The following is a 25796-nucleotide window of genomic DNA, read 5'->3' as shown; positions in this document are numbered from 1 at the left end:
GAGATTTGTTATAATAATAATAATATACATATCGACATATAACTGAGGAAAGTAGATGATTTTTTATGTTATTAATTAATTCATCAGAGAAATTTTAAATTTATATTTGGAATAAAATGCATTGTGCCTCTTTACAAACTTATTTCTACATTAGTCACACAGATAATATATTAAATAATTATATCTGAATTGTATTTAAGGAAAAATGGTTTATTCTAAACAAATATTATTTCAAAACAGATTCATTTGAACTCAGGATGCTGTTTTAAGTAGTTTTTAAGAGTTTCAAAATTTTTATTATTATTATTATTATTTTTGGGCTACTCCAGGGAGTCCTTAGACTCATCGAGGGAGGCCCTAAACATCATGTCCACACAACTATACGACATTCTCACAGTATCTATCATACCTTGCCTTGAACTCGCTCACTGTCATAGCACCCACAACAGACTCTGGCAGCTTATTCCACTCATTTACCACTCTAAAAGTAAAGAACCCAGCTCTAACACCACTGCTAACCACACTCTTGCCCAGCTTCCATAGGTGTCCCCTAGTTCTCCCACCACCAGTCCTGATCTCAAAAATATCCTCTGAATTAATCTTATAGAATCCTTTTAGAAATTTGAATGTCTCAATCATATCTCCTTTCCTCCACCTATCAACCAGTTTCTGCAACCCACAAATCTTCAATCTGTTCTCATATGGTTCATTCCATAGACCTGCTATCATCTTAGTTACTCGCCTCTGGATCCTCTCCACCTCCTCCCCATCAAGAAGGAACGAAGATGACAAAATCTGGGCACAGTAGTCAAGATGAGGTCTTATCAAGGCTCGTTACAGAGGTACAATAACTTGCTTGTCTCTGTTCGTTAAGGCATTTTTCAACAACCAAGTGAGTTGATGAGCTGATTTAGCTACTTTCGCAATGTCCCCGCTAAACTTCATCTCCCTATCCACCAACACTCCCAATTCCCTGGCCTCATCAATCTCTTGGAGTACAGATCCACCCATATGGTATACTGCTGGTAATCTTTTCAACCCAAAATGCATAACCTTACATTTTGTCACATTAAATTGACATCCATTCTCCTTAGCCCAGAACTCCAATCTATCTAAGTCATCCTGCAAGACTTTGACATCTTCTGCATTCACTATCGCCCTCCCCAACTTTGCATCAGCAAACAAATGAACTGTTCCACTTAGATCCTTCCCTATATCGTTAATGAACAAATTAAGCAGTAGTAGTCCAAGAACAGAACCCTGCGGCACCCCACTAGTCACAGGCCGTCTTTTGGACTCCACTCCTGAATAAACCACTCTTTGATATCTCTCCATCAACCACCCACCTATCCATCTCACCAACCCTATATCCATTCCATATGTTGTAGTTTACGGATTAGAATTCCATGTGGTATCCTGTCAAACGCCTTTGCCAGGTCCAGCAGTATCACTGTAAACCCATTTCCCTTATCCAGTTCAGCCATCACCTTGTTATAAAACTTGAGCAAGTTACTCAGGTATGATCTACCCTTTACAAAGCCATGCTGTGCCTGTACAGTATCTCATTTTCATCAATCCATTCCTGTATTTTTCTCTTGACTACTTTCTCCAAGACCTTGACAACAACTCATGATATGCTGATCAGTCGGTAATTTGCAACCATAGTCTTGGATCCTCCTTTATGCAGTGAAAGTTACGAACTTAGGAGCGAAAATACAGGAGGCAAGGTTGAGATGGTTTGGTCATGTGATGAGGAGCGAGGACGAATATGTGGGAAGAAGGGTCATGCAGATGGATGTGCAAGGAAGGCGGAAGCATGGGCAGCCAAAGAAGAGATGGAGGGAGCTGGTAGAAGAGGACTTGAAGATGAAGAACTTGGATGTGGTGACAGCCCAAGACAGGAAGGTGTGGAGGAGACTCATAAGAAACAGTGACCCCACTTAAGTGGGAGAAGCTGCAGAAGAAGAAGAAGAAGTCTTGGATCCTCCTTTATGCAGTGAAACTATTTTCCCCTCTTTCCACGCCTTCGGGACTAAACCAGACCCGAGACCCAAATTAAACAACATGGTCAAGGGCACTGATAATTCCTTAGCCGCTTCACGCAAGACCCGTGCTGGTATACCATCCAATCCCACAGATGTATTCACATTAAGGTTCTGTAATAGACTATTCACCTCCACTTCATTCATCACATTTCCCATATAAACTAATGGCTCCTTCATTTTTTCAATGTCACCACCTGGATGATATACTTTTGCAAAGTGCGCGCTCAGTAACTCCTCTATATCGACTGGTTCAGTGACCTCCTTACCATCGTCATTACTTAAAATCATTTTGCCATGTACAGTTTTTTTCCTTGCTTGCAGCATATTGAAAGAACTGTTTGGGATTCTCTTTTGCTTGCATAGCTAGTTTCCTTTCATAATCGGCTATTGCTGTTTTTACCACACTCGTTACCCTTCTGGCCTGCACTTTATACCGTTCGTGTGCTTGCAGGTCACCCCTTTCTTTAAATTCCCTCCACAGTTGTTTCTTTTTTTGTAGCTCAAGCTTAATGGTGTTATTCATCCATTTAACCCCTACTTGTTTTACTATTCGGACCCTAGGTATACAATCAGCCATAACCTCCTGTAAATGCTCCTTGACCACTTCCCATGCTCTATCGACATCCAGCCCTTGCAGTTGTACATGCCATGGCACTGATCCAAGCAATCTCCTAAGCTTGTCATACTTGCCAGCATGGTAATTCCACATATACCCTGTCTTAATCAAAAATTCCACACCTTTAGCCACCTCCCAGGTCAAGACCTTATAATCACTCTCCAATAGGTGGCAACATGGTCATATTCAAATTGTGAGATGCTATTACCAGGTCAAGCACTCTCACACCCCCTAGTATTTTCAATTACATGTTGTCTCAGATTGTTATCCCTTAATAATTGAATAAAATCCATTTCCTTCCTCACATGTGTCCTCTCCTCCTTCCAATCAATGTTACCATAATTAAAATCCCCCATAATAATTACCCTCCTTCCACTCATTTCATCAATTTGCTTATGCATACTATCTCCACTATCTATTCCATCACCTGGTCTATAGAAGCACCCAACTGTATATTTTATTCTGCCGGTCTCAATCTCACACCAAATAGCCTCAAATGAGCTCCTTTCACTATCCTGCAATACAACTTCAATTCTCCTTGGCTGCAGTTCATCAGCTATCATCAATAACACCCCTCCCCCCATTTTATTCTCTCTGTCTCTCCTAAACACACTATAACCTACACATTCTATCCCACTAACTATATCATCTTTCGTCAGCCATGTTTCACTAATGCCAATAGCCTGTGGCCAGGAAGAGCCAATCAAGGCCAAAAATTCTTCCTTCTTGTTCCTAATACTCCTGGCATTAGTATACATGAAATGCAGTGATCCCTTTGTCCCACCCCTATCTTGATGCGTTATTCTAAATGTCCCATTCCCATTTTTTGTCTTTAGTGCTGGCTCAGGTGCATTATATACATTTTTACACTCAACTGTCTCACTAATGTCTGCATATCCACTCCCCCCCCCCCCATCCTTGGTAGTTCTAGTTTCCCTGGTTCTGCACATCCATTTTCACTTCATTCAGCAACACTTTTTCCAGTCTTCGCACACCAAGTCCATTCAAATGCAGGCCATCCATCTTGTATAAGTCCTTTTGCCCATCAAACTCATTCCACACGTCCACGAATTCCACACCACAGCATCTGCATAACCTGCGCATAATGTCATTTGCGATTATGGCCCTCCTTCTAAACTCCTCTCTGTCATACCACGGCAACAGACTCACCATTCTAACTCTGTCACTCTTTTCTTTCGCTACCTTTAACAATACTTTCAAGTCTTCTCTCATAAAAAATTTATCACCTTTTCAATTCATTCGTACCCACCACAATTATTAATTCTTTCACCCTCTGTTTTTGCACTCTAATACTCTCACTTACATCCTTAAATTTCTCACCTGGTAAGTATGATTTAGTTACCCTCCCATCTATCACTCCTCTTAATAATGAGTCACCAAACAACACTCTTTCCTTCATTTCAGAAACTTGCCCACTCTTACGCTGGTTATTTAGTTATTTACGTTAGCCGAATCACTCTGGAAAGAGTTTTGCAGGTGCTCTAATTGCTGCTGCGCATTTTGTATCACTGCACGCAACCTAGCGATCTCACTTCTTACAAATAATTCCTTATTTTTTTTATCATTCAAACCATTTTCTCTCTCTGTATAGTTGCTCTCACTCTTTCTTAGATCACTGCTCTCATTGCCATCTTGTACATCACAATTCCCTATCAAGCCACTATTTTCACTCACATTCTGGCTTTCTTCAACCATAGCTGTCTCACAACCTGACACACAATTCAACTCCTCACTTTGCTTACACTTTCTGCACATTCTCCCACCACTATCACTTTCAATCCAAACTCCATCCTCATTCGGGAATGCATACATTCTACACACATCACATTGGACCAATTCTCTCACATTATAGTTTTTGAACAATGCCGTCGTATTTTTGGACGCCATTATCTTACGTCGCATTGGCACCATATTCAAATCTATGAAACGTATCGTTAAATACTAAATTAAATAACAGAATTTACACCAAAATCACACAGACACCACAAGCTACCAAAATTAGACAATATTACGTTATGATTTTAACTTATATTCTAATTTTCATTCAAAATTATACTTAGCTTTCAGGAGCTCCCTGAAAACACGACCACCCGTCTGGCCCTCTAGTGGCTAACCTAATTTTAAATAAGAAAAATTTCACCTTAAATGAACATACATGCTATTTGAAGTAGAGTAAACAAAGAAGACTATATACCCCTTCTGTTATTATACATTATGAGCTTTTAGTACTGGCTTGTCCCATTACATTGTGAATAAAGAAATGTTTCATTACTTCAGATGCTTTATCAACAAAGTGAGTACAGCACAGAATACAACCTCCACAAGTGGAGGTTGTATTCTGTGTGTGGGAGACTGTTTCAACTATCTTGATCTTCAATTAATTGATGTTCTCAGCAAGGTTCTTTAGAATAAGTATGAACCAGTAGTGCTACTGATTTTTTTCTGCAACCAAAGTACAGAAATTTTATATCTTCCTTTGAATAGCTGAAATAACATAATCAGAATCTGCATTTTTTAAGGCCGTGGTTCTCTCTCAGAAGAAGCTCAGAGATTGTCTTATTATTCTGGATTGTCAAGTGTGTATATCTGGAATTTTGCCACTTGATTTACTTATATATACTATGTATAATAACTGCATGCTAACTACTCATTAGAAAGGCTCTGAGTAATTTTGATGCTATGCATATCATACCAATAGTTCGAATTTCATTGTACAAACTATTCCAGTGATGTTCCAATTTTGCCAGCTGTTTAGGAGTAAATAGTAAATAATGCACAGTATTTTTAGTGTACCACATTCCTTATAGTAGAAAAATCACTTTATTAAAAGAGGTTTCCATCTTACTGCAGTGGTAATATAAATGACATATTAGAAAAATCTGTATTGACTCATGTTTAAGTTTAGCAGAATTTAGTCAGTTTATTACTGATGTGAAGTCATCAATTTCTCAACTAACTTGAGCTCCACTGCATAATGTATTCTCACAGAAACCAGTTATCGAATTTCATTCTACAAACTATTTTAGTGATGTTTCCAATTTTGTCACCCATTTAGGAGTAAATAGTGCACAGTATGCTAGCATGCTGTTTTCAATAAGATAAAAATATTATTGCTGTGATGACATAAGTGACATATTAGAAAAGTTCTTACTACTCTGTATTGATTCATGTTTAAATTTATCAGAATTTAGTCGTATCACTGTGAATTCATCAAATTTTCCACTAACTTGAACTTCATTGTGTAACACAAGGCATAAAATCTGAGCAGTTTAGTAATTAATCAAATTAGTTTGCCCGTGGCATTTATTTACTATAGGCCTACAGCGTTTTGTCTTTTTATTTTATTTTCTTGATCACCATAGAGTCAGAAGACTAATCACGAGAAGTCATTAATCTGGTAATGTTAGTCAGTACAAAGTCTATCGTACCACTCCTTAAATTCATCCACCATTTGCACATTCACCACCCTCTCAATCAATGCATTCCTTTGCATTGAACTGAGAGAAAAAAGGAAGTGTAAAAACTACTTCCTTTTTTTCCTTGTTTTTGTTCCTTGTTCTACCATATGAAAAATCTCTCCAGCATTAATCTGGTAATTACTCTTCAACAGGTTCAATGTCTCAATCATACCCAAAATGTGTGTATGATTGGGTATGATATGAAACCCCCCCCCCCCCTTCCTTTGTCTTCTGTTCACTAAACTCTACAATCTGCATGTCCTCAATCTGTCCTCATAATCAACATTGTACATTCCTGATATCATTTTTTGTTATCCATCTCTGTACCTTTCCAAAATTACTTCATCCTCTTCAAATCCCAGTGACCAGATCTGAGCACAGAAATCCAGACGTGGTCTGTTCAAAGCTCTGTATAATGGGAACACCATTGTATAAAACTTTGATCTGTATATGGCAGGGATGTTCAACCCGTCGATCGTGATCGACTGGTCGATTGTGGAGTGATTTTTGGTCGATCTCTTGTGTATTCCTCCTTACTTACAAATTTAATTAAAACTGAAAACATATTTTATTTATCATTATTTTGTATTATTTTTAATTCGCTTTAAGTGTATTGCTATTGTTTATTTATTTTTCTATAAAATTGTCAAATCAGTAATTTTCTTATAAGTTTGGGTAAATGAATTAACTTGGATCAGTGGAAGTCAAACAGCAAGCTGAGTGAATACGATTATAAGCAAAGTGTAAAAACTCGATTGTAGCTTAAATATTAAATATTCCAAAGCACATTACATCGATTTTTTACTTAGGTTAAGTCCCATGTGAATATTGTAAAAAAATAAACTTTGTTTTACTCGGTATAGTTTGTATTAGATGTTTTTGTAAATAACTCTTTTGAAGCTAACTGTATATACTGCTTTAATAAGAATATGTTAGAGTGTTAAAAACAAAGGCAATGTTTTAGTCGACGAAGCTATACATGGCAGCATTAGAAAGATTGTTATTGAAACTTGTATGTATGAGAAAGGCTTGCAAGCTCTAACTGTAAACATCTCCGAAGTCAGTCAGAAAGAGTTCAAACAACTTTCTGATGGCCGGCAACTTACAATCAAAAGAAAGCGGAGGAGAACAAAAGGCGTGCCGAACTTGAAACTTAAGATAAAAGACTCATACCGATTCTTTGGGGGTTGCCAAACTTCATGCGAGGTCTCAGAGGTCTAATAGAAAAGGAGTGAAGTAAGCAGAAGAGGTCCCAGTTCCAGAATTGCTATCAGAGAGGAGGCCGTCTGGTCCAGAGTCGCTGTCAGAGAGACTGCCCAGATCCACATTGCTTGAGAGAGGAGTTTCCCGCTTCCAGAAAGGAGCTTCTCGGTTCGAGACGTTGCTAGAGAGAGAGAGAGACTACTTCTAGGCCGCAGACAAGGTTTCAAATTGCCAAAAGGAAGAGTTCCAATTGCCAGAGAAAAGTTTCCAGGCCAGAGTAATGTCAGACATTCACCAGCGTGTTGCGTTTTCATTACAATTTGATGAATCAAACAACTTCACTGATTATTGCTTAGTTAATGGTATTTATTCACATGGTATTTTAAGATTATTCAAGTAAAGAACTTTTGAAAATTATACCATTATTGAGAAGGACTAGGAGAGGAGACATTTTTTCAGCATTTGATGAATTTGTGAAACACTAGGAAGGCACTAGGGAAAGTGGGAATTGACCTGCTGTGGGACCTGTTCATAAAAGTTTGTCAACAGGAAAATATACCTGAGGAATGGAGGAAAAGTACTCTTGTCTCCATCTACAAGAGTAAAGGAGATGCCCAAGACTGTAAGAATTACAGAGGAATAAAGTTGATGTCCCACACAATAAAGATCCAAGAGAGGGTTCTTGATGGAAGACTGAGGAAGGAGGTGGAGATTGCAAAGAAACAATTTGGCTTCATGCCTGGTTGATCAACGACAGATGCTATCTTTGGGTTATGACAGATGATGGAAAAGTTTTGAGAGAAGCAACGGGAGCTACACCTGGTTTTTATTGATCTGGAGAAAGCGTATGATAGAGTGCCAATGCAAGAAGTCTGAAGGTGTTTGAGGGAGAAGAAGGTACCGGAGAAATATGTCAGGTTAGTGCAGGAGATGTACAGAAATGTGAAGACAAGAGTTCGAACCTGCCTGGGAGAGACAGAAAGTTTTTCAGTGACAGTTGGTTTGCATCTAGGGTCAGCATTAAGTCCGTTCCTGTTTAGCATTGTGATGGAAGTGGTGATAGAGGAGGTGAGAGAAGACGCACCTTGGACTATGTTGTATGCAGATGACATCGTGCTGTGTGCAGAATCAAGAGAAGAAGTGGCAGCTAAACTGGAAAGTTGGAGGAAAGTACTGGAAGAGAGAGGTATGAGACTGAGCAGAAGTAAGACAGAGTATATGTGTTGCAATGTGGATGGCAACCAGGAGACAGATCTAGAGCTGGAAGGAGATGTCATCAGAAGGTCGGTGACTTTAGATACTTAGGTTCAACAATGAAAGAGGATGGTGAGTCTGAGAACGAAGTGAGATGCAGGATACATGCAGGATGGAAGAACTGGAGAGAGAGAAATGGCTGGAGTGTTATGCGATAAGAGTATGCCGATCAATCTGAAAGCCAAAATCTACAGGACAGTAGTGAGACCAGCTATGACGTATGCTATGGATACTGTGCCCCTGAGGAAAAATAACATCAGCAGGATGGAGGTAGTGGAGATGAGAATGCTTAGGTAGATGTGCATTGTGACCAGAAAGGATCGTCTGAGAAATGACTATGTAAGGGGAACGTTGAAAGTTACGAACTTAGGAGCCAAGATACAGGAGGCGAGATTGAGATGGTTTGGTCATGTGATGAGAAGGGAGGAAGAGTATGTGGGAAGAAATGTCATGCAGATGGATGTGCAGGGGAGGAGGAAACGTGGATGGCCAAAAAAGAGATGGAGGGAGATGGTGGAGGAGGACCTGAGGATGAAGAACTTGAATGTGGCCACATCCCAAGACAGGAGGTTGTGGAGGAGGCTCACCACAAATAGCGACCCTACTTAAGTAGTAAAAGCTGCAGAAGAAGAAGAAGAAGATGAATTTGTGAAACAACACGAACTTCTGCTTTTTAAATTTGTGTCTATTACTACTGATTGTGCTCCTGCAATGATAGGTAATAAATCAGGCTTCATTTCATTATGTAGAAACGATGACAAATATCTGGATTTTTTACTTACCACTGTATTATTCACCAACAAGTACTGTGTAGTAAAAGATTAAACACAAAAGATGTTTTGGATGTTACATTTAAAATTGTAAATTCTGTTCGAGGAAAAGCCCTGCAATGGCAGTTATTTAAATTACAGGTAGATGATGATAGGGAACTTCTGTTGTACAGTAATGTTTGCTGGCTCAGCAGAAGTCAATTTTTAGAAAGATTTCTTGTATTAATTAATGACATAAAATTTTTTCATGATGAAAAAGGAGATATTTATCCACAATTGAGTGATAAAAGATGGTTGTTACACTTATCATTTTTAGTAGATTTCTGTACGAAATTAAGCAATTTAAATTTAGAGTTACAAGGTAGAGATAAAAATTTAATTGACATGTCAAGTTCAATAAAAACTTTCCAACAATACTTACTTTTATTAAAGAAAAATATAAATGACTGCGAATTTAGACATCTCCCATATTTATTAAAATTTTTTGAACAAAATCAAGAAATGCTTCGCATTTAAAAGAATTTATTCGTGAAATAGAACTAGTTGAGGAAGAAATAAATTCAAGATTTAAAGATTTTAATAAAACTGAAATGATTGTATCTTTTATCAATAATCCATTTCAAGAAAACTTGAACATCATAGAAATTTCAAATAAAATTAGTGGGCTGTTTGATATAAACCAAGCTGAAGTACAACTTGAGATAATAGACATTCAGAATAGTTTAGATTTAAAATCAATAAACAATGAAGTCATTTGGAAGTATGCACATGAAAAATTTCCAATATTAACTGATATTGCATGAAAAATTCTGTCTTGTTTCGGATCGACATACTTGTCAGAATCCGCTTTTTCAAATATGACCGTCATAAAAAATCAATTAAGAAACCAAATTACAAATGATCATTTGGATGATTGTCGGCAGTTGGCCATTTCTTCATATCAACTTGACTATGAAAATATTGTGAGATCCAAACAATGCCAAATTTCACATTAACTTTTTTTTTTTTAATCAGCCAGCATTTCCTGTAATCAATCTGTTTTTTCTAACTTTGGTTTTCCAAAATAGAGAGAAATATTTTTTACCAGTATTTTTTTTTTTTTGTTGTATTAAAATATTTGTTGTATTAATTAAAATAATTCAAAGTGATAAATAAATTTTTAAATACACAAATAAAGTTTTTAGTTGTGTAGTTGTGTATTTTTTTTTTTTTTTTAGTTGTTTATTTGTGCATAATCAGATATCAGGTTGGGGGAACGTGATTTATATAAGAGAGTAGATCGCCGAATAACTTATAAGAGAGTAGATCGCCGAATAACTTATTATAGAAAAGTAGCTCGCGTAGTAAAAAAAGGTTGAACACCACTGGTATATGGGAATGTTGATCAGTATATGGAAGTGATATAATTTAAAAAAAAATTACGTATGTTAATTGGATAGTAACTCTAGTTCCACACAGCATGACTGAAACTTTAAAAACCAATCCTCAATATCATGTAGCATTTGTACAGACCACAATAGCCACTTGAATTTGATTTGGAATATAGTTTACAAGCATATTAAAAAATCTGGAATAATCTGAAATCATTCCTGTAGTAGTAATTCTGGGTGAACTTTAACAAGAATTCAATTCTTCAATGAAGTAGCCTTCACTGATGAGATGAAGATTAGATGATTCAGAATAAGAAGAGGGACTCCAAAGAGGAGGTGATGGATTTCATCCCCATGTTCTTGAAACTGACAGCAGATGTGGTGAAATGGATATTATTGCCTTGAAAGCAGCCATTGCCTTAAAAGTAGATATGTAACTCTGTAGTTATACATATTCTGAAAGAATGTTTGGATACAATGGGTCTTTTTCTATAAATTCATAGGTATCAGCTAGCCTAATTCATGTTGTTTAAACTATGTTATTTCCCTCACATTATTATTGGCATAAAGAGGAATAAAGGATCCCATTCCTTACCAAAGTCTGTCTCTTGTGGTTATCTCATTATTAATTGGGCCACTATGGGCCAGTGATACACAATATCGAACTCGAGCATCAAACTATAGGCCTATCTGTGTGTCAGGTGGTTAAGTTGTTGGAGAAGCTTGTGAGAACTAGGATCCAGAGTTGGATTGATAACAATGGTATTATCTTTGATGGACAGCATGGATTTGCTAAAGGGAGGTCATGTTTTAGTAATCGACTTACTTATTACAATAAAGTGACTGCTGCCTTGGACAGAAGAAAAGGATACACAGTAATATACTCGGATTTCGCAAAGGCTTTTGATAGAGTACCTCATGATAGGTTAACAGTCAAACTAGAGCAGATGGGGTTGGATATTAGATTGGTGCATTGGATTGGAGACTGGCTATCTGATAGGTATCAACAAGTTGTGTATGGGGGAGCGATATCCAGGAAAAGGAAAGTCACTAGTAGAGTGCCTCAGGGGTCTGTTTTAGATCCATTACTGTTTAACTTGTGTATTAATGATATAGGTGAAGATTTGGATGGAGATATTCAGTTGTTTGCAGATGATGCAAAGTTGGGACGAATCATGAAGTGTAGTGAAGACGTTGTGGCCTTACAGGAAGACTTGAATAGATTGAGTGATTGGGCATGGAAATGGGGATGTGAGTTCAATGTTGCAAACTGTAAGGTTTTAAAATTTGGAAAACAAAGATGGGATGCAGAATTTATGCTTAGTGAGAAGATATTCTGGAGGTAGAGGAAATTAGAGATCTGCGGGTGATAGTGGATAAGGATCTGAAATTTAGGGGACACATCACCAAAATTGTGAAGACAACACAAAAGCTTCCAGGAATGATGTGGAGGACACTGACGTGTAGAAGTAGAGAGATTCTTGCTCTGTTGTATAAGGCTTTGATTAGGCCATACATGGACTATTGTGCTCGGATTTGGTCACTGGGTTTTCAGAAGGATGAAGAGATGTTGGAAAGGGCCAAAGGAGACTAAGGTAGTTTCTGACCTCTGGAATGTCGAGTATGAGGAAAGATTGAGAAGATGTAATTTGCAGAGTCTGGTGGACAGGAGGAAGAAGGAAGATATGATAGAAGCCTACAAGTTGGTAAGGGGTAGTTATAAGATCAATGGTGGAGAAGTTCTACAGAGAATAGTGGGAGATCAGGGGAGAACCAGAATATAAAGAGGGTGTGAGTAGGGGAGTGAGAGGCAGGTTTTTTATGTTCAGAGTTGTGAATGATTGGAATGCCTTGCCTGAGAATGTGGTGTCTGCAAAGAGTTTGAGTGTTTAAAACATGGTATGATGGGCTGTGTGTGTGTGTGTGTGATAAAAGGACCTCCCAGATGAGTCTTTGACTCCATGAAGTCTTGGGGTGGTAATAATAATAATAATAATAATAATAGTATGCCACCTGTCTTTGTCAAGTCAACCTCACCTTTTTGAGGTGTGGCCTGTTTCTTCTCAAAGAGTCAATGGCATTATTGAGCATTCCTGCTGTATAAGGATATTTTCCTAATCGGAGGAAATGCCAACTAGATCTACTAAGTGGTAGATGACCTTCATCATGTGGTGAACCATCATCACCACCACAACCACCTTGCTTATTAAGAGCTGAAAGTTGCTGTTTCCATGTTGTTTTCCAAAATATTCAATGTAAGTGATATCCCTCAAGGGCAATGCATAAGACATACTGTAGAAATCCAGAATCCCCCCCCTCTCTCATCTTCAAAGATACAGCAGTAAAGCAGTTTTGCAGGCTGGTTACTGCTAGATCATGTCTGGAGTGAGGCTGTGTAACGGTATGTGAGGGGGGGGAGGCACTGTTGAGGTCATGTTATGGTATGGAGACTAATGGTATGTTTCCCTGCTCTTTTTCTCTTCACCTGTTTAACCCCCATGACATTAATGGCCATGAGATCTATAGACATCCAGCTAAATCTAGATACGATTCTATAACACCTGTTCAATAACATGGATAAGAAGTGTAATTTTGTCTCACTATTTCATCCACCTTGGCCAGTAGGGAGTTTAATACTGGCATAAGAATAAACCTGTATAAATGTAGTTTCACTGCAGTAAATTCAATTGAATGACTTAGTAAGAGATTTGGGCCTATCAAAGGAATCATCGGAATTGTTAGCTTCAAGATTAAATGAAAAAAACTTACTGGAGCCAGATACGAAGATAACTTTTTATCGTAGCAGGGAAAGTAATCTTGTACAATATCTTAAACATGAGTATGGGTTTGTTTACTGTAAACAATGTGTCAGGTTTACTAACTGAAATGAGTGTTGTACAATATCATCCAAATGAGTGGTGTTTATTTATCGACAATTCAAGCAGAAGTCTCAAGTGTGTCTTACTACACAGTGGGAATGTATATGGCTCAATTCCTATTGGCTATTCAGTCCACTTAAAGGAAACATATGAGGACATTAAAAAGGTTCTGAAGTTATTAAAATATACAGACCATAACTGGATCATCTACGTGGATCTTAAAATGGTGAACTTTTTACTTGGCTTTCAAAGGGGATATACAAAGTTTCCGTATTTTCTATGCTTCTGGGATAGTCGAGCTAGAAACCAACACTGGAGTCAGAAACATTGGCCGCTTAGAATATTCTTAAATGTTGGAGAACAGAATGTTATAAATCAACCTTTAATCGACAGAGAAAAAATCATTTTTCCACCTCTACACATCAAACTAGGTCTTATGAAGCAGTATGTTAAAGCTTTAGATTTACAAGGTGACTGTTTCCAATACATATGTAAAAAATTTCCACGACTTAGTTATGAAAAAATTAAAGCCGGTGTATTTGATGGACCGCAAATTAGAACTTTAACGAGAGACCCAAATTTCATCAACTCTATGAACGAAATTGAGAAAGAGGCCTGGACTTCATTTACGATGGTTGCGAATAATTTTCTTGGAAACAAAAAAGCATGCAATTACAAAGATCTATTGGAAACAATGCTTGAAAATTTCCAGTGCCTAGGTTGCACATGAGCATAAAGCTTCATTTCCTATACAGTCATCTTGATAGATTTCCCGAGAATTTAGGTACTGTAAGCGATGAACAAGGCGAAAGATTTCATCAAGACTTAAAAACTATGGAAGATCGGTACCAAGGAAGATGGGATTCTCACATGATGGCTGACTGCTGTTGGAGCATTCAAAGGGATTGACAAAACAGAACACACAGCAGAAATTGCTACAAACAAAGATTTATTCCGTGAAACTCATGTGTAAGTAAAATTGTAATTTTTTTTAAAATATTCTTGTAATTTTTAATGAATATAGTTAAGTAGTTATGTATCTAATTATAGGCCTCTCTCACATTCAAAGCGCCAGTACGTGCCGTTGCAGGTTCTTACGCATTTATTCATTTACTGACAAGCGAGAGCAGTGAGCGCTCCGATTCTGATCTGCGCACCGCTTTGAATAATAGGCTATATCTTCGTGAATTTTTCGAATTTCTTGATTAAAAGTTAGGAACAGAATTTTAAAAGTACATACTTTCAGAAAATAATATTAAAAAATCTATTTTTTTGATCCTCTAAATAGTACTGCCTCCTTAAAACTATCAAAAACTTACAAATTAGCAAAAAGAAAATGCCATAGAGGAAAAACCTGACATGATAGAGAAAAATGGGTTTGATATTTGAAATCAGTGCACCCAAATTAGTAAAAAACAAGTCTCATATAAAGTTATAAAAATTATAAAATTGTGTTGGACAGTGTAATCAACTTCTTTCACACCTGGAGAACTCTCAACTAATCCACAACCACTAATATGGATTTGCCAATCAAGATCCACAGTAGATGTGGCTTACATCACCTACCTATGGACATGTGCCATGAAAATGTTTGGAGAAACCTGTGCTACTGCACTTGACATTTCAGGGCATTTAATAGAGTCTGGCATTGAGGGATTCTCAAGAAATTGTCATCTTATGATCTGCCTTCTTCCCTTTATAATTAGATTGCTAGTTTTCTCTCAGGTAGTTAACTACATGTAATGATGGAAGGTGTTTTCTCTTCAGATTGTGTTCATGCAGATATTTTCTTTAGAGCTCTATTATTTCAGCCACCTTCTTCCTCGTGAATAATTTGTTGTCACTGTCCTTAAACCCTATTCACACAGTTTTGCTGATGTGTTAGCACTCTCCACTCATCATACTCATACAACAAACCTTGTCATGCTCAAACATCTCTAGCTTCACAATCATTCACAATAGTGCCCTAAATACTGATCTCCATGCCATCCTTCATTGGGACAACAATATTCTAGTCACATTCCAGTGCTTCCAAAACATAGTTTTGTCTGTTTTCTTGCAATAAAGAACTTACTTCTTTTCAAAAAAAGTAGTAGTAGTAGTAGTAGTAGTAGTAGTAGTCCTTAGTTCTATTTACCTTTTGATAATGCTCAATTTAATCAAAATTAGATTATATCTCTCATCATGGACTGACTCTTATTCCTAGACTTTCCTGGCATAATCACATCACCTCTATAGCATCTTCAGCTTGCAAAATACCTGGCATCTTTTTTCACTCAAGAAGTTCTTTTCTGTTTAGTTGCTTGCTCTGAGTACAAATTAAAAAAAAAATAAAAGCACATAATGAACATAAAAATAACTTTAGAAATTACTGAAGGCATAATAAGAGTTTCCAAGAAGAAGTTAACTTGTTATGTGTGGTGTAAGTCATTAGTGTCGTACATGTGCAAAATGTGAAATATGAAACAAATATGTAAATTAAAAACATAGGGAATTAGACAGACCTTTTAACTACCAAGTTCCTGAAATGTTATAACTCTTGTTCCTACCTATGGAAGGCCATGCCTCAGCAAATAACTTTAAGTCAGACTTAAATATGTCAAAGATTATAAAGAAAAATTTTAAATACTTTTTCAGGCAGTCTGTGATGCTGACTATTATTTTGTAGTTGATGCTGACATTTTTAATTACCACGATGCTGGTGTTGGCTTACTGCTCTGATATCAATGGTGATTCTACATATCATGATGTTCTTTTCTCCACCTGTGGAAAGAGAGCTCAGCAACTTTCTGCTGTTACAATAACCATGACCTGCTATGGAGTTTCTGTTGCTGTTTTGGTGATCATTGGGGACCAGTATGATAGACGTAAGTTGCAACTTTTCCTGTGATATGTGTCAGATTATTTTTATTTTATTATTTTATTATTATTTCGTGACACCTCCAAGGGATCCGAAAACTCATCAAGGGAGGACACCGGACTCTACAGTTCTCCGTCTCCACCACTGTACCGAACCTCTACTACCATCATCATCTACATCAAAGCCATCTACTGCCCACCATCACCACTAGTATTTTTTATCTGTAAATCGTGTGTGTGTGTGTTCTAAAGGGCTGATATGTCTGTATGTGGGATGAAAAACCCGAGTTTCCAGGAGAAAAAACTTTGTTACCTCAGTATGAGATTGGCTAACTCGCCTTCAATTGGAAAAAATCCATATAAGGATTCCTCCTGTCATGACGAGAATAGAACCTAGGCCTTATCTTTGTACAAAGTAGTATGACTGAAAATTAATATTCAATAAATATGTGAGGACATTCCTAGAATGATCATGTATGTTGGTTTAAATGTTGGTTGGAACTCATCTTGCAATCTTCATAAAACAAATACACTATGCTAATGAATAAAATTAAACACTAGTTTAATAATTCCAATATCTCATCTCTGTTGCAGAGACCATCAGGAATACATTAAAGACTGTAATTCTTGTTGAATTACAGTTGTTCATCCATGGAGATTCCATCGCACGCCAGGCCAGCCAATACGGCAAACTGAAGTTGAAGATATCTAGACAACTAAATCATCTGACCTTCCTAAAACACTACCAGGATAATGAGGTAATTCCAAATTGCGTAAATTTTTAGCACCATTTCTCTTCCCAGAAGGCTCTCCGGATTTATAACTGCCCTAGCTTCGCCCTACTACGAGAACAAATTACCGCCACACATCACCTAGCCGACAAAAATAAAGCTTTACGGGTGCTAGAGGAGGAGTTTTCAAATATGCTGAACCACAACCTTTGAACGATTCTCTATGACGTCTTGTGTGCTTTGGCAACAAAAGAATTTGATAAGATACGTAGTCGGCACATCAAGAAATTTGATAACTTGAAAAAGAACTCTACCTCCGTACTACAGCAACCACTCAACACTGTAGTCAACCTCTCTTCCGTTGTTTTGAAGCCTGAAGCATTCACTGTTCTTGCACGTGGCCACAATTTTGCCTTATCTCCTAAAAGAATACCTGCCGAGGAAATAATGATCCAAATAGAATGTGGTATCCGCAACCTTCCAAACCGTATCGCCAGCAATGTCAGACTGGATATAGCCAGTGTTCTCACCAAAGCAAGATCACCAAAAACCAACATATCCAAAGATGAATATAAAGCTCTACTAGAAATGAAGAAAAACAAGAAAATAGTAATCACTAAAGTGGATAAGGGAAATGCCACTGTGGTTCTCAACCAAAAGGAATACACAGGAGCTTAATGCTTTATTATTAAATCAGGCTACCTACTTCCCTATTGAATATAATCCTACCAACTCTCAAATTAGAACACTCCATAGCTCCTTAAGAAAGTCACTTCTTGGACTGTGGAAGTGACCAACAAACTAAAACCTTATAACTCTAGACCCCCCCCCGATTATATGGACTCCTAAAAATACACAAAAAAAATGTGCCATTTCGTCCCATAGTGGATGGCATTGATTCCCCCAGATATAAATTAGCCAAACCTTTAGCCAAAGCACTCACACACACACACACTATACTGGCAACACACCATCACACATAAAAAAACTCAGCCCACTTCAAAGCCAGTATATAGAAATCCTCTCACTTCAACACACTGACATAATAGTCAGTTTTGACGTCTCCTCCCTATTCACAAATGTCCCACTCAAGGAAACCTTAGGGCTCATACAAGCCAAATTTCCTCCCAATATCTCAGCCCTATTTCAGTTCACAATGAACTCAGGCTATTTCGTTTGGCAATGAAAATTTTACAAACTGGCTAACTCCCCAAAGGTTTTTTAAAGCCGAGGTTTCAGATAATAATAATAATAATAATAATAATAATAATTATTATTAGTTTTTTTAATAGTAGTAGTACTATCATCACTATTATTCTTACTGTTATTACAAAACACCTCCATTAAGTCTCAGGATTTATCACAAGAGACACTCCACACTTATACCACAATTTTCTTGACTCCGTTTACCCATTAAAGGTATTTTTTGTTAGGTTTGATGTGCTGTCTGTTTCATTATAGTTGTGCCAGTTTGCCTGATTTGGAATAAGAAGAACTAAAGTTTCTGAAAGAATAAACCCCCTTCTACCTTCATATGAGATTTGCAGGGAGTCTAATCTTGATAGAAAGTATTTGTCTGTGATAGTTTGCGCTTGTGGAATTTGTACTCTAATGTATATTTCAGTATATTATATTATACCTCTTTATAGAGCCATGGTAAGACCTCATCTTGACTACTGTGCACAGATCTGGTCACCTGGGTTTCTTGGTGATGAGGAGGAGGGGAGGATCCAGAGGGAAATGACCAAGATGGCAGTAAGTCTAATGGAATGACCCTTATGAAGAACTGTTGAAGATTTGTGGGTTACAGAAATTGATAGGTAGAAAAGGGGGGTGATATGAATGAGACAATAAAAATTTCTGAAAGATTTTTTTTAAAAGATTATCATCATCATCATCATCAAATTCCTGCCATGTACCCTCAAGGGGTGTACAGGATATGATAGCACTACATGAAAAAAATTACATCATTATTAATTTCCTATCTACAATTTTCCTCCAAATCAGTCTGTTACTTGTCAACACTCCAATATTATCAGATCTTATATTTCTATCATCTAAAGCACTTTGTACCGTATCAATCCACCTATATCTTGGTCTTCCTCTCGGTCGTTTTCCTGCTAACCTGGAAGAGAACACTTGTTTTGCTAATCTTTCCTCGCCCATTCTGTTTAAGTGACCATACCACATGAGATTAGCTCTGCTAACGCATTCCTGGATGCTGACAATGTCAAGTTCTTTCCTAATATCCTCATTTTTAATATGATATTGCCATTGATGCCATCTGTTCATGCCTCTAATCTTTCTCAGGGCTCTCATATCTGCGGTCTCTAGGTCTTTGGTCAAGTGTTTTACTTCTGACCCAACTCTCAGATCCATAAGTTAAAACTGGTTTGAACACTGTCTTGTATACTAATAATTTAGTGTTCCGACTAATTTCTCTCTTATTCCATATGAATTTATTCAATTGACTTCCCACCATACCAGCTTTGCTGATTCTGTTGTCTATTTCTATATTTAATTTACCGTCTTCAGTAAAAATCGTGCCTAAATAGCTGAAATGTTTTACTTGTTCCACAGGTTCTCCATTCACAACACAGTTGACATTTTCAATGATTCTGCCTATTTTCATTGTCTTTCTCTTTTTATTGCTGACCTTCATACCATATCTATTACAACAGCTATTCAATTTAGTCAGAGAATCTTGCAGACTTGTAGCAGATTTATTTAGAAGTATAACATCATCTGCATAAAGCAAAGAGCTGACATTAACATCTCCAATTTTGATATCATGTTTAATACCACTTTCCTTCATGATGTGATCCATATAGATAATGAATAACAGAGGGGATAATGTACATCCTTGTCTCACACCAGATTTAACATTAAACCATCTTCCTGTACTTCCTTCAATTCTAACTGCTGACTTACAACTCAAATAAAGACTTAAGTATTGCTTGATATAATGTCCCATTGACACCATATAACTGCAGTGTATTGAATAGATTCTCTCTTGGCAATTTGTCATATGCCTTTTCCAAATCGACAAAACTTAAATACAGATCTTTGTTATATTCCCATGCTTTCTCGACTATTTGTCGTAAAGTGAAGATTTGATCCTGACAGCCTCTATTTGGCCTGAATCCAGCTGGTTCTTCACCAAGCTTTTTTTCCACAATTCTTCTCAACCGTTTCTCAAGTATACTTGCATAGATCTTGCCAGGAACACTCAGTAGGGAAATACCTCTGTAATTCTCACATGCAGTTTTATTTCCCTTTTTATATATGGGTACTATGAGAGCTCTACTCCAATCATCGGGAATTCGTCCCTCTGTCCAGGCTTTCTGAACTATGCAGTGCAGCTACTGTAAGACTCTTATACCACCATACTTCAGCATTTCTGGTCGAATATCATCTACTCCTGCTGCCTTTCCACATTTCAAGCCTTTAATGGCTTTTTCTACTTCAAGTATGGATATGTAATCCTGACTGCATGCCTGGTCAGTGTTTTTTACCACTGTGCTGTCATCACTGGTTGTTTCATTTAGCAGTTTTTCAAAATAATTACTCCATACTTCAAGGATATCTTTTTCTCCCGTTTTCATGTCACCTTTATCATCTCTAATTCCTTTTATAGCACTCTTTCCTCCATTCTTAAGCTTCTTCAACAACCTCCAGAATATTTTGCCACCTTCTTGATATTTATTTTCTATATTCTTGCCAAAGTCCTCCCATGACTTTTGTTTAGCTAGTTTTACACAGTGTTTAGCATTCTTGCATTTGTCTCTATATTCTCTAAGAGCACAAGCTGACTTATTTGACAGGAACTTTTGATATGCTTTCTTCTTTTCCTTCACTGCCTCTTTAACCTCCTGTGTCCACCAGGGAGTTCTGATTTTTTTATCCTTACAAACAACCTCACCACATGCCTCTCTGGCAGAATCAATCAATGTTTTCTTCAGAGTTTGCCACTGAAATTCCAAGGTTTGATTCCTGTTCTCAAACTCTTCCATTTTTCCTTCAATAATCTTTGTGTATTATTGCTCAACTTTTATTTGCTTTAAAACTTTCTTACATGTTATTCTTTTCAATATGAAATTCAATTTTATCCTGCTCAAGACTAAATAGTGATCACTTCCAATTTCAAATCCTCTGTATACTCTGGTGTCCTGCACCAGGGAGGAAAACATCACTATCAACAATAACATAGTCAATGAGACTTTTCTTATTCCTTGCCTCTTCTCTCCATGTGAATTTGTGCACATTTTTATGTTGGAACATGTTGTTAGTAATAACCAGTCCATGTCCTGAGCAGAAATCCAATAGATATTTGCCATTATTATTAGCTTTGCTCTTTTCTCCAAATTTTCCCAAAATATTTTTGTATGACTCACAATCATTTCCTACTCTGCTATTTAGATCCCCAACAAGGACCAACTTTTCATTTTTCATTGTGTCAGTTGCTTTTTCTAAAGCCTCAAAAAATTCCTCCACTTCTACCTTAGTAGAACCTTCTGTGGGACCATAGGCACAAATAAGTCTCATTGTCCAGTTCCCCATTCTCATATTTGCCCACATTACTTTACTTGAGACTGACTGCCATTGAAGAAGATTAGCCTCATATTTTGTGTTGAATACTATGGCTACTCCTTCTTTTCCTTGATTGTCATTGCCTGAATATAACATTTTGTATTTATTGCTCAGAAAGATCTCACCAGTTTTTGTCTTTTTTGTTTTAGTCACCCCTATTATGTCGATCTGGTACTTATCTAATTCCTCAGCTAGCTCCATTTCTTTGCCATTCAGGCTTGTTACGTTGATAGTACCGATCTTTAACTCTGGTGATGTTGAGTTGGGGTTTATTTTCAGATTTACAAGATTAATACAGAGGAAATTTGTCAGAACAGCTCTGGGAGAATCAAGGACTATTCTTGGAAACTGAGCAAGGGTGTCAGAACTAGATTTTTTGCTGGGAGAGAGTGGTGAATGAGTGGAATAGGTTTGCAGAGTCTGTTGCAGGTGCCATGACTGAATGAGTTCAAAGCAAAGTATGATGGATACTGTGCAAATGTTGGATAGTGCTTGGAATGATGTTTAGGGAATCTCTTGATGAGTCTAAAGACTCCACAGAGTTGCTAATGATAATATTTTCTCTGGAAGGAAAAGTGCAATGGTGTAAAAAATCGGTAGAATCACTGAAGCAAAGAAAAGTTTTATTTTATGGAATATTTTTGAAGAATTTTATGCATTTCACTGAAAATGTATTTAATTTATGATACTGAGACTGAATGCATATTAGTTATCAAGATTGTTATAATAGGTTTTGTAACAAATTTTGTGTAACAGTTAATGGAGGCAAAAATGGCTGTAAAAATTAGGACACAACCAGAAGCATGCTGCAAAAATTGAGTTGATGGATTAGTGTGGATTTTACTAAGATTGTTTGTTGTCAGGGATGTAATATGTATGCATAAGTGAATGTGACAGATGTGTTTGTTGAGAAATTAAACAAGAGAAGAAGGGAGGGTGTCTGTAGAAAATGTGATATATTAATGGATTGCAGTGATTTGAATGAAAATCAGAAACCAAAAGGGATGAATACCAGATGAAAGGCAAAAAGCAGTAATGGATGTATAACTGAGAATGATAGCCAGAAGTGTGGGTTTGAGAATATGATTGTGAATACAAAAATGATTTTAAAAAAAATGGTGAAGGAACAGTCAGCCTGATTAACGAAGCAAGAGCTGGCATGACTGCAAGAATGGAAGAAACTCTCACTGAGTTTATTCTTGCATTCCAGCAATCATTCCTGAGGAACAATTGCTGAAATGCAAGAAATAAAAAATGAAATGATTAAGATGAGGACTTAGATGAATGAAGCATATACAAAAATGAAATTAAATGTATGGTAGATATGAATGGAAGAGTGCAAGAGGATAAAATGCAAGATAGTGGAGAAAAAGAAGTAGCAAATGACTCAAGAATACCACTATATGCAGATTCTATCATAAAAGGTGTGGTGGATGACAGGATGCACAAGATCTGTTTTCCAGGAGAGAGAATGAACAGGGGTGCTTGGGGTGCTGGATATGAGAAGTAAGCATGCGAGGGAGTTTGTGGTTGTGGAACAAATGATTTGATTGGGCATTGGGAGAATGTAAGAATAGATTATTAGGAGATTATTGAGGAGTGTGAAAGACAACAGTGTGGTAGTAAAAGTAGTTTGTGTGTTGTCCAGGTATCACAATGATGAGTTGCAGTGAAGAGTATAGATACTGAATGGAATGTTATTAGAAATGTGTGAAGAGAAAGGAATGCATTTTGTGTATGTGTGTGTGGAATGAGTTTGAGGAACAAATGGAACTGTAAGAGTGAAGAACTGTATCTAAATGGTTTTGGAGAGAGTCATTTGGAAAGGTTGCTGTTGGAGAGGAATATAATGAGTGATGCAAATAAAGATATCAGTGGAATCAGAGATGATGTAAATGAACAGGAGAGTAGACCAGGTGAGACTGATGTGATTCTGAATAGAGATGAGAGTGTGAGAACAGGAATGCAATTTGGACAGGGAAATTGGATGGGCAAGAGAGGTTAGGAGACAGTGTAAGGAGAGTGGATTCTGAAAGCACTAATGAATTTGTGTGTGTGTGTGTGTGTGTGTGTGTGTGTGTGTGTGTGTGTGTGTGTGTGTGTGTGTGTGTGTGTGTGTGGATGGTGAGCATAGGAATGGAACGGATTGCAGTACATGGGGGGGTGGTTGAGTCTGGAGAGTTATGTGGGACAGAAGGTGAGCAGACAGGAGCAAGTATGAAGTGTGGAGAAGTTACAGATTTACAAATAGGAGAAGCATGAGTAAGACTAGTTATAAACCAAGAAATGAATTCTTATGCTTATTTATGAATGCCAGGAGTATCAGAAATAAGGGAAATGAAATTGTTGCATTGGTTAAGTTTATCTGCCTGAAAATAGGAATAAGTGAAACATGGTTAGACGAGAATGGTATCATGACAGGGATAGAAATGGAGGGTTATGATGTTTTTTTGTGAAAATAGGAAAATCAAGAAGGGAGAGGGAGTATTGCTGATGATAGCTGGGGCATGAGCTTCACACAAAGTTGAGTGCAAGGAGAAAAAATTGGGTGGTTTTGAAGCAGTATGGTGTGAAGTAGAGGTTGATAGAATGAGATATTTGGTTGGATTTGGTTGAGAGTGAAGACAAAGAAATTTACAGGCAACTTGCCCTTGCGGAAGCGAAGAGTAATTGTTATGGTGATTTCAATTATTGCATCTGGGAATAAGAATAAATTTCTCAAACTCTTAGGGGGACAACAATCTTAGGCAACATGTAACAGAAAGCACACAAGAGTTAAGTGTCTTAGATCTTGTTGTGTCATCAGATAATGTGTGTGTGTGTGAATGGAGTGTGTAACCCCCCCCCCACCAAAGTTGCTGAGGATTGTCAACTGATGCAGTGACCATGAACTAATCATCTGAGTTATAACCCTTCATCTGAGAACTACAAAGAAGGGAGGGGATATATATGAAAGTAAAAGGCTGCCGATTATGAAAAGTTTATGAGACAGCTAGGGTGCTTTAGCATGTTGTTTGGCCATTGATCTAAAGCTATTTAATAGCAGCAATGCCTGAGTTTATTACAAAGGTGAAAAGGCTATAACAAGGTAGGCATCATATGGATGAGGCATCAAATGAAGAGATTAAGCATGAAATCTGGAAGAAGAAGAATAATAATAAGAAGAAGACACTGTGGAGGCAACAGAAGATGAATGTCTGTAATAATCAGTTGCACAAAGAGTATAAAAGAGCAGGCCAGGAAGGTGACTTGGTTGGTAAAGACAACAAAAATGCAGTATGAGAAGAAATTATCCAATCAACTAAGAAAAATCCTGGTGAATTCTTTTGATATGTGGCAAATAGAAGAAAAAAAATGACTATGGTTGATGATACTGGCATATTGGTAACTGATGCAGCAGATATAGTTGAAATATTCAATGAGCAGTTTATCAGTGTATTTCATCCTCATGAAGGCAATCACGAAAAGAAAGCTGTAATATATAGAGGGCATAGTGGGGGAGGGACTGGTATTGAATGTTGAACTTATACTAATTAAGTAAACTTGATTTTATTAAAGCAGTAGGACTTGGCAGTATTATTATTATTATTATTATTACTCCAAGATCTCATGGAGTCAAAGACTAATCTGGCAGGTCCTTTTATCACACACACAGCTCATCATACCGTGCCTTGAACACGTTCAAAATTCTGGCAGACACCACACTCTCAGGCAAGACATTCCAATCATTTACAACTCTGCACGAAAAAAACCTGCCTCTCACTCCCCCTACTCACACCCTCTTTATACAGTTTCCAGGGATGAGCTCTGGTTTTCCCCCGATCTCCCACTATTTTCTGTAGAACTTCTCCAGCATTGATCCTATAACAACCCCCTTACCAACTTGTAGGTCTCTATCATATCTTTCCTTTCCTCCTGTCCACCAGACTCTGCAAATTACATCTCCTCAATCTTTCCTCATACTCGACATTCCAGAGGTCAGAAACTACCTTAGTCAATC

At 37.3% G+C, this 25796-nt stretch overlaps 1 protein-coding gene across 2 annotated transcripts in view; it reads left to right on the top strand.

Annotated features, from left to right (window-relative positions):
* The window catches only part of LOC150103206 (sodium-coupled neutral amino acid transporter 7-like), a 176388-nt gene that overhangs the window by 50165 nt on the left and 100427 nt on the right, over positions 1-25796 (top strand). Inside the window, exon 3 of one of the 2 annotated variants that reach the window (XM_090398256.1) lies at positions 16285-16483. The exons of the other annotated variant lie outside the window; for it this stretch is intronic. Within the exon in view, the coding sequence (XP_090254382.1) occupies positions 16285-16483 (199 nt within the window). The remainder of the gene's footprint in view (positions 1-16284; positions 16484-25796) is intronic. 2 annotated transcript variants of the gene reach the window in all.

This window comes from Typopeltis vanoorti, chromosome 9 (genome assembly GCF_054136105.1).
Source record: "Typopeltis vanoorti isolate ZY-2024b chromosome 9, IOZ_Tvanoo_1.0, whole genome shotgun sequence".
Taxonomy (NCBI): Eukaryota; Metazoa; Arthropoda; class Arachnida; order Uropygi; family Thelyphonidae; genus Typopeltis; species Typopeltis vanoorti.
The sequence above is the reverse complement of the archived record's forward strand: the minus strand, read 5'-3'. Positions and strand labels throughout refer to the sequence as shown.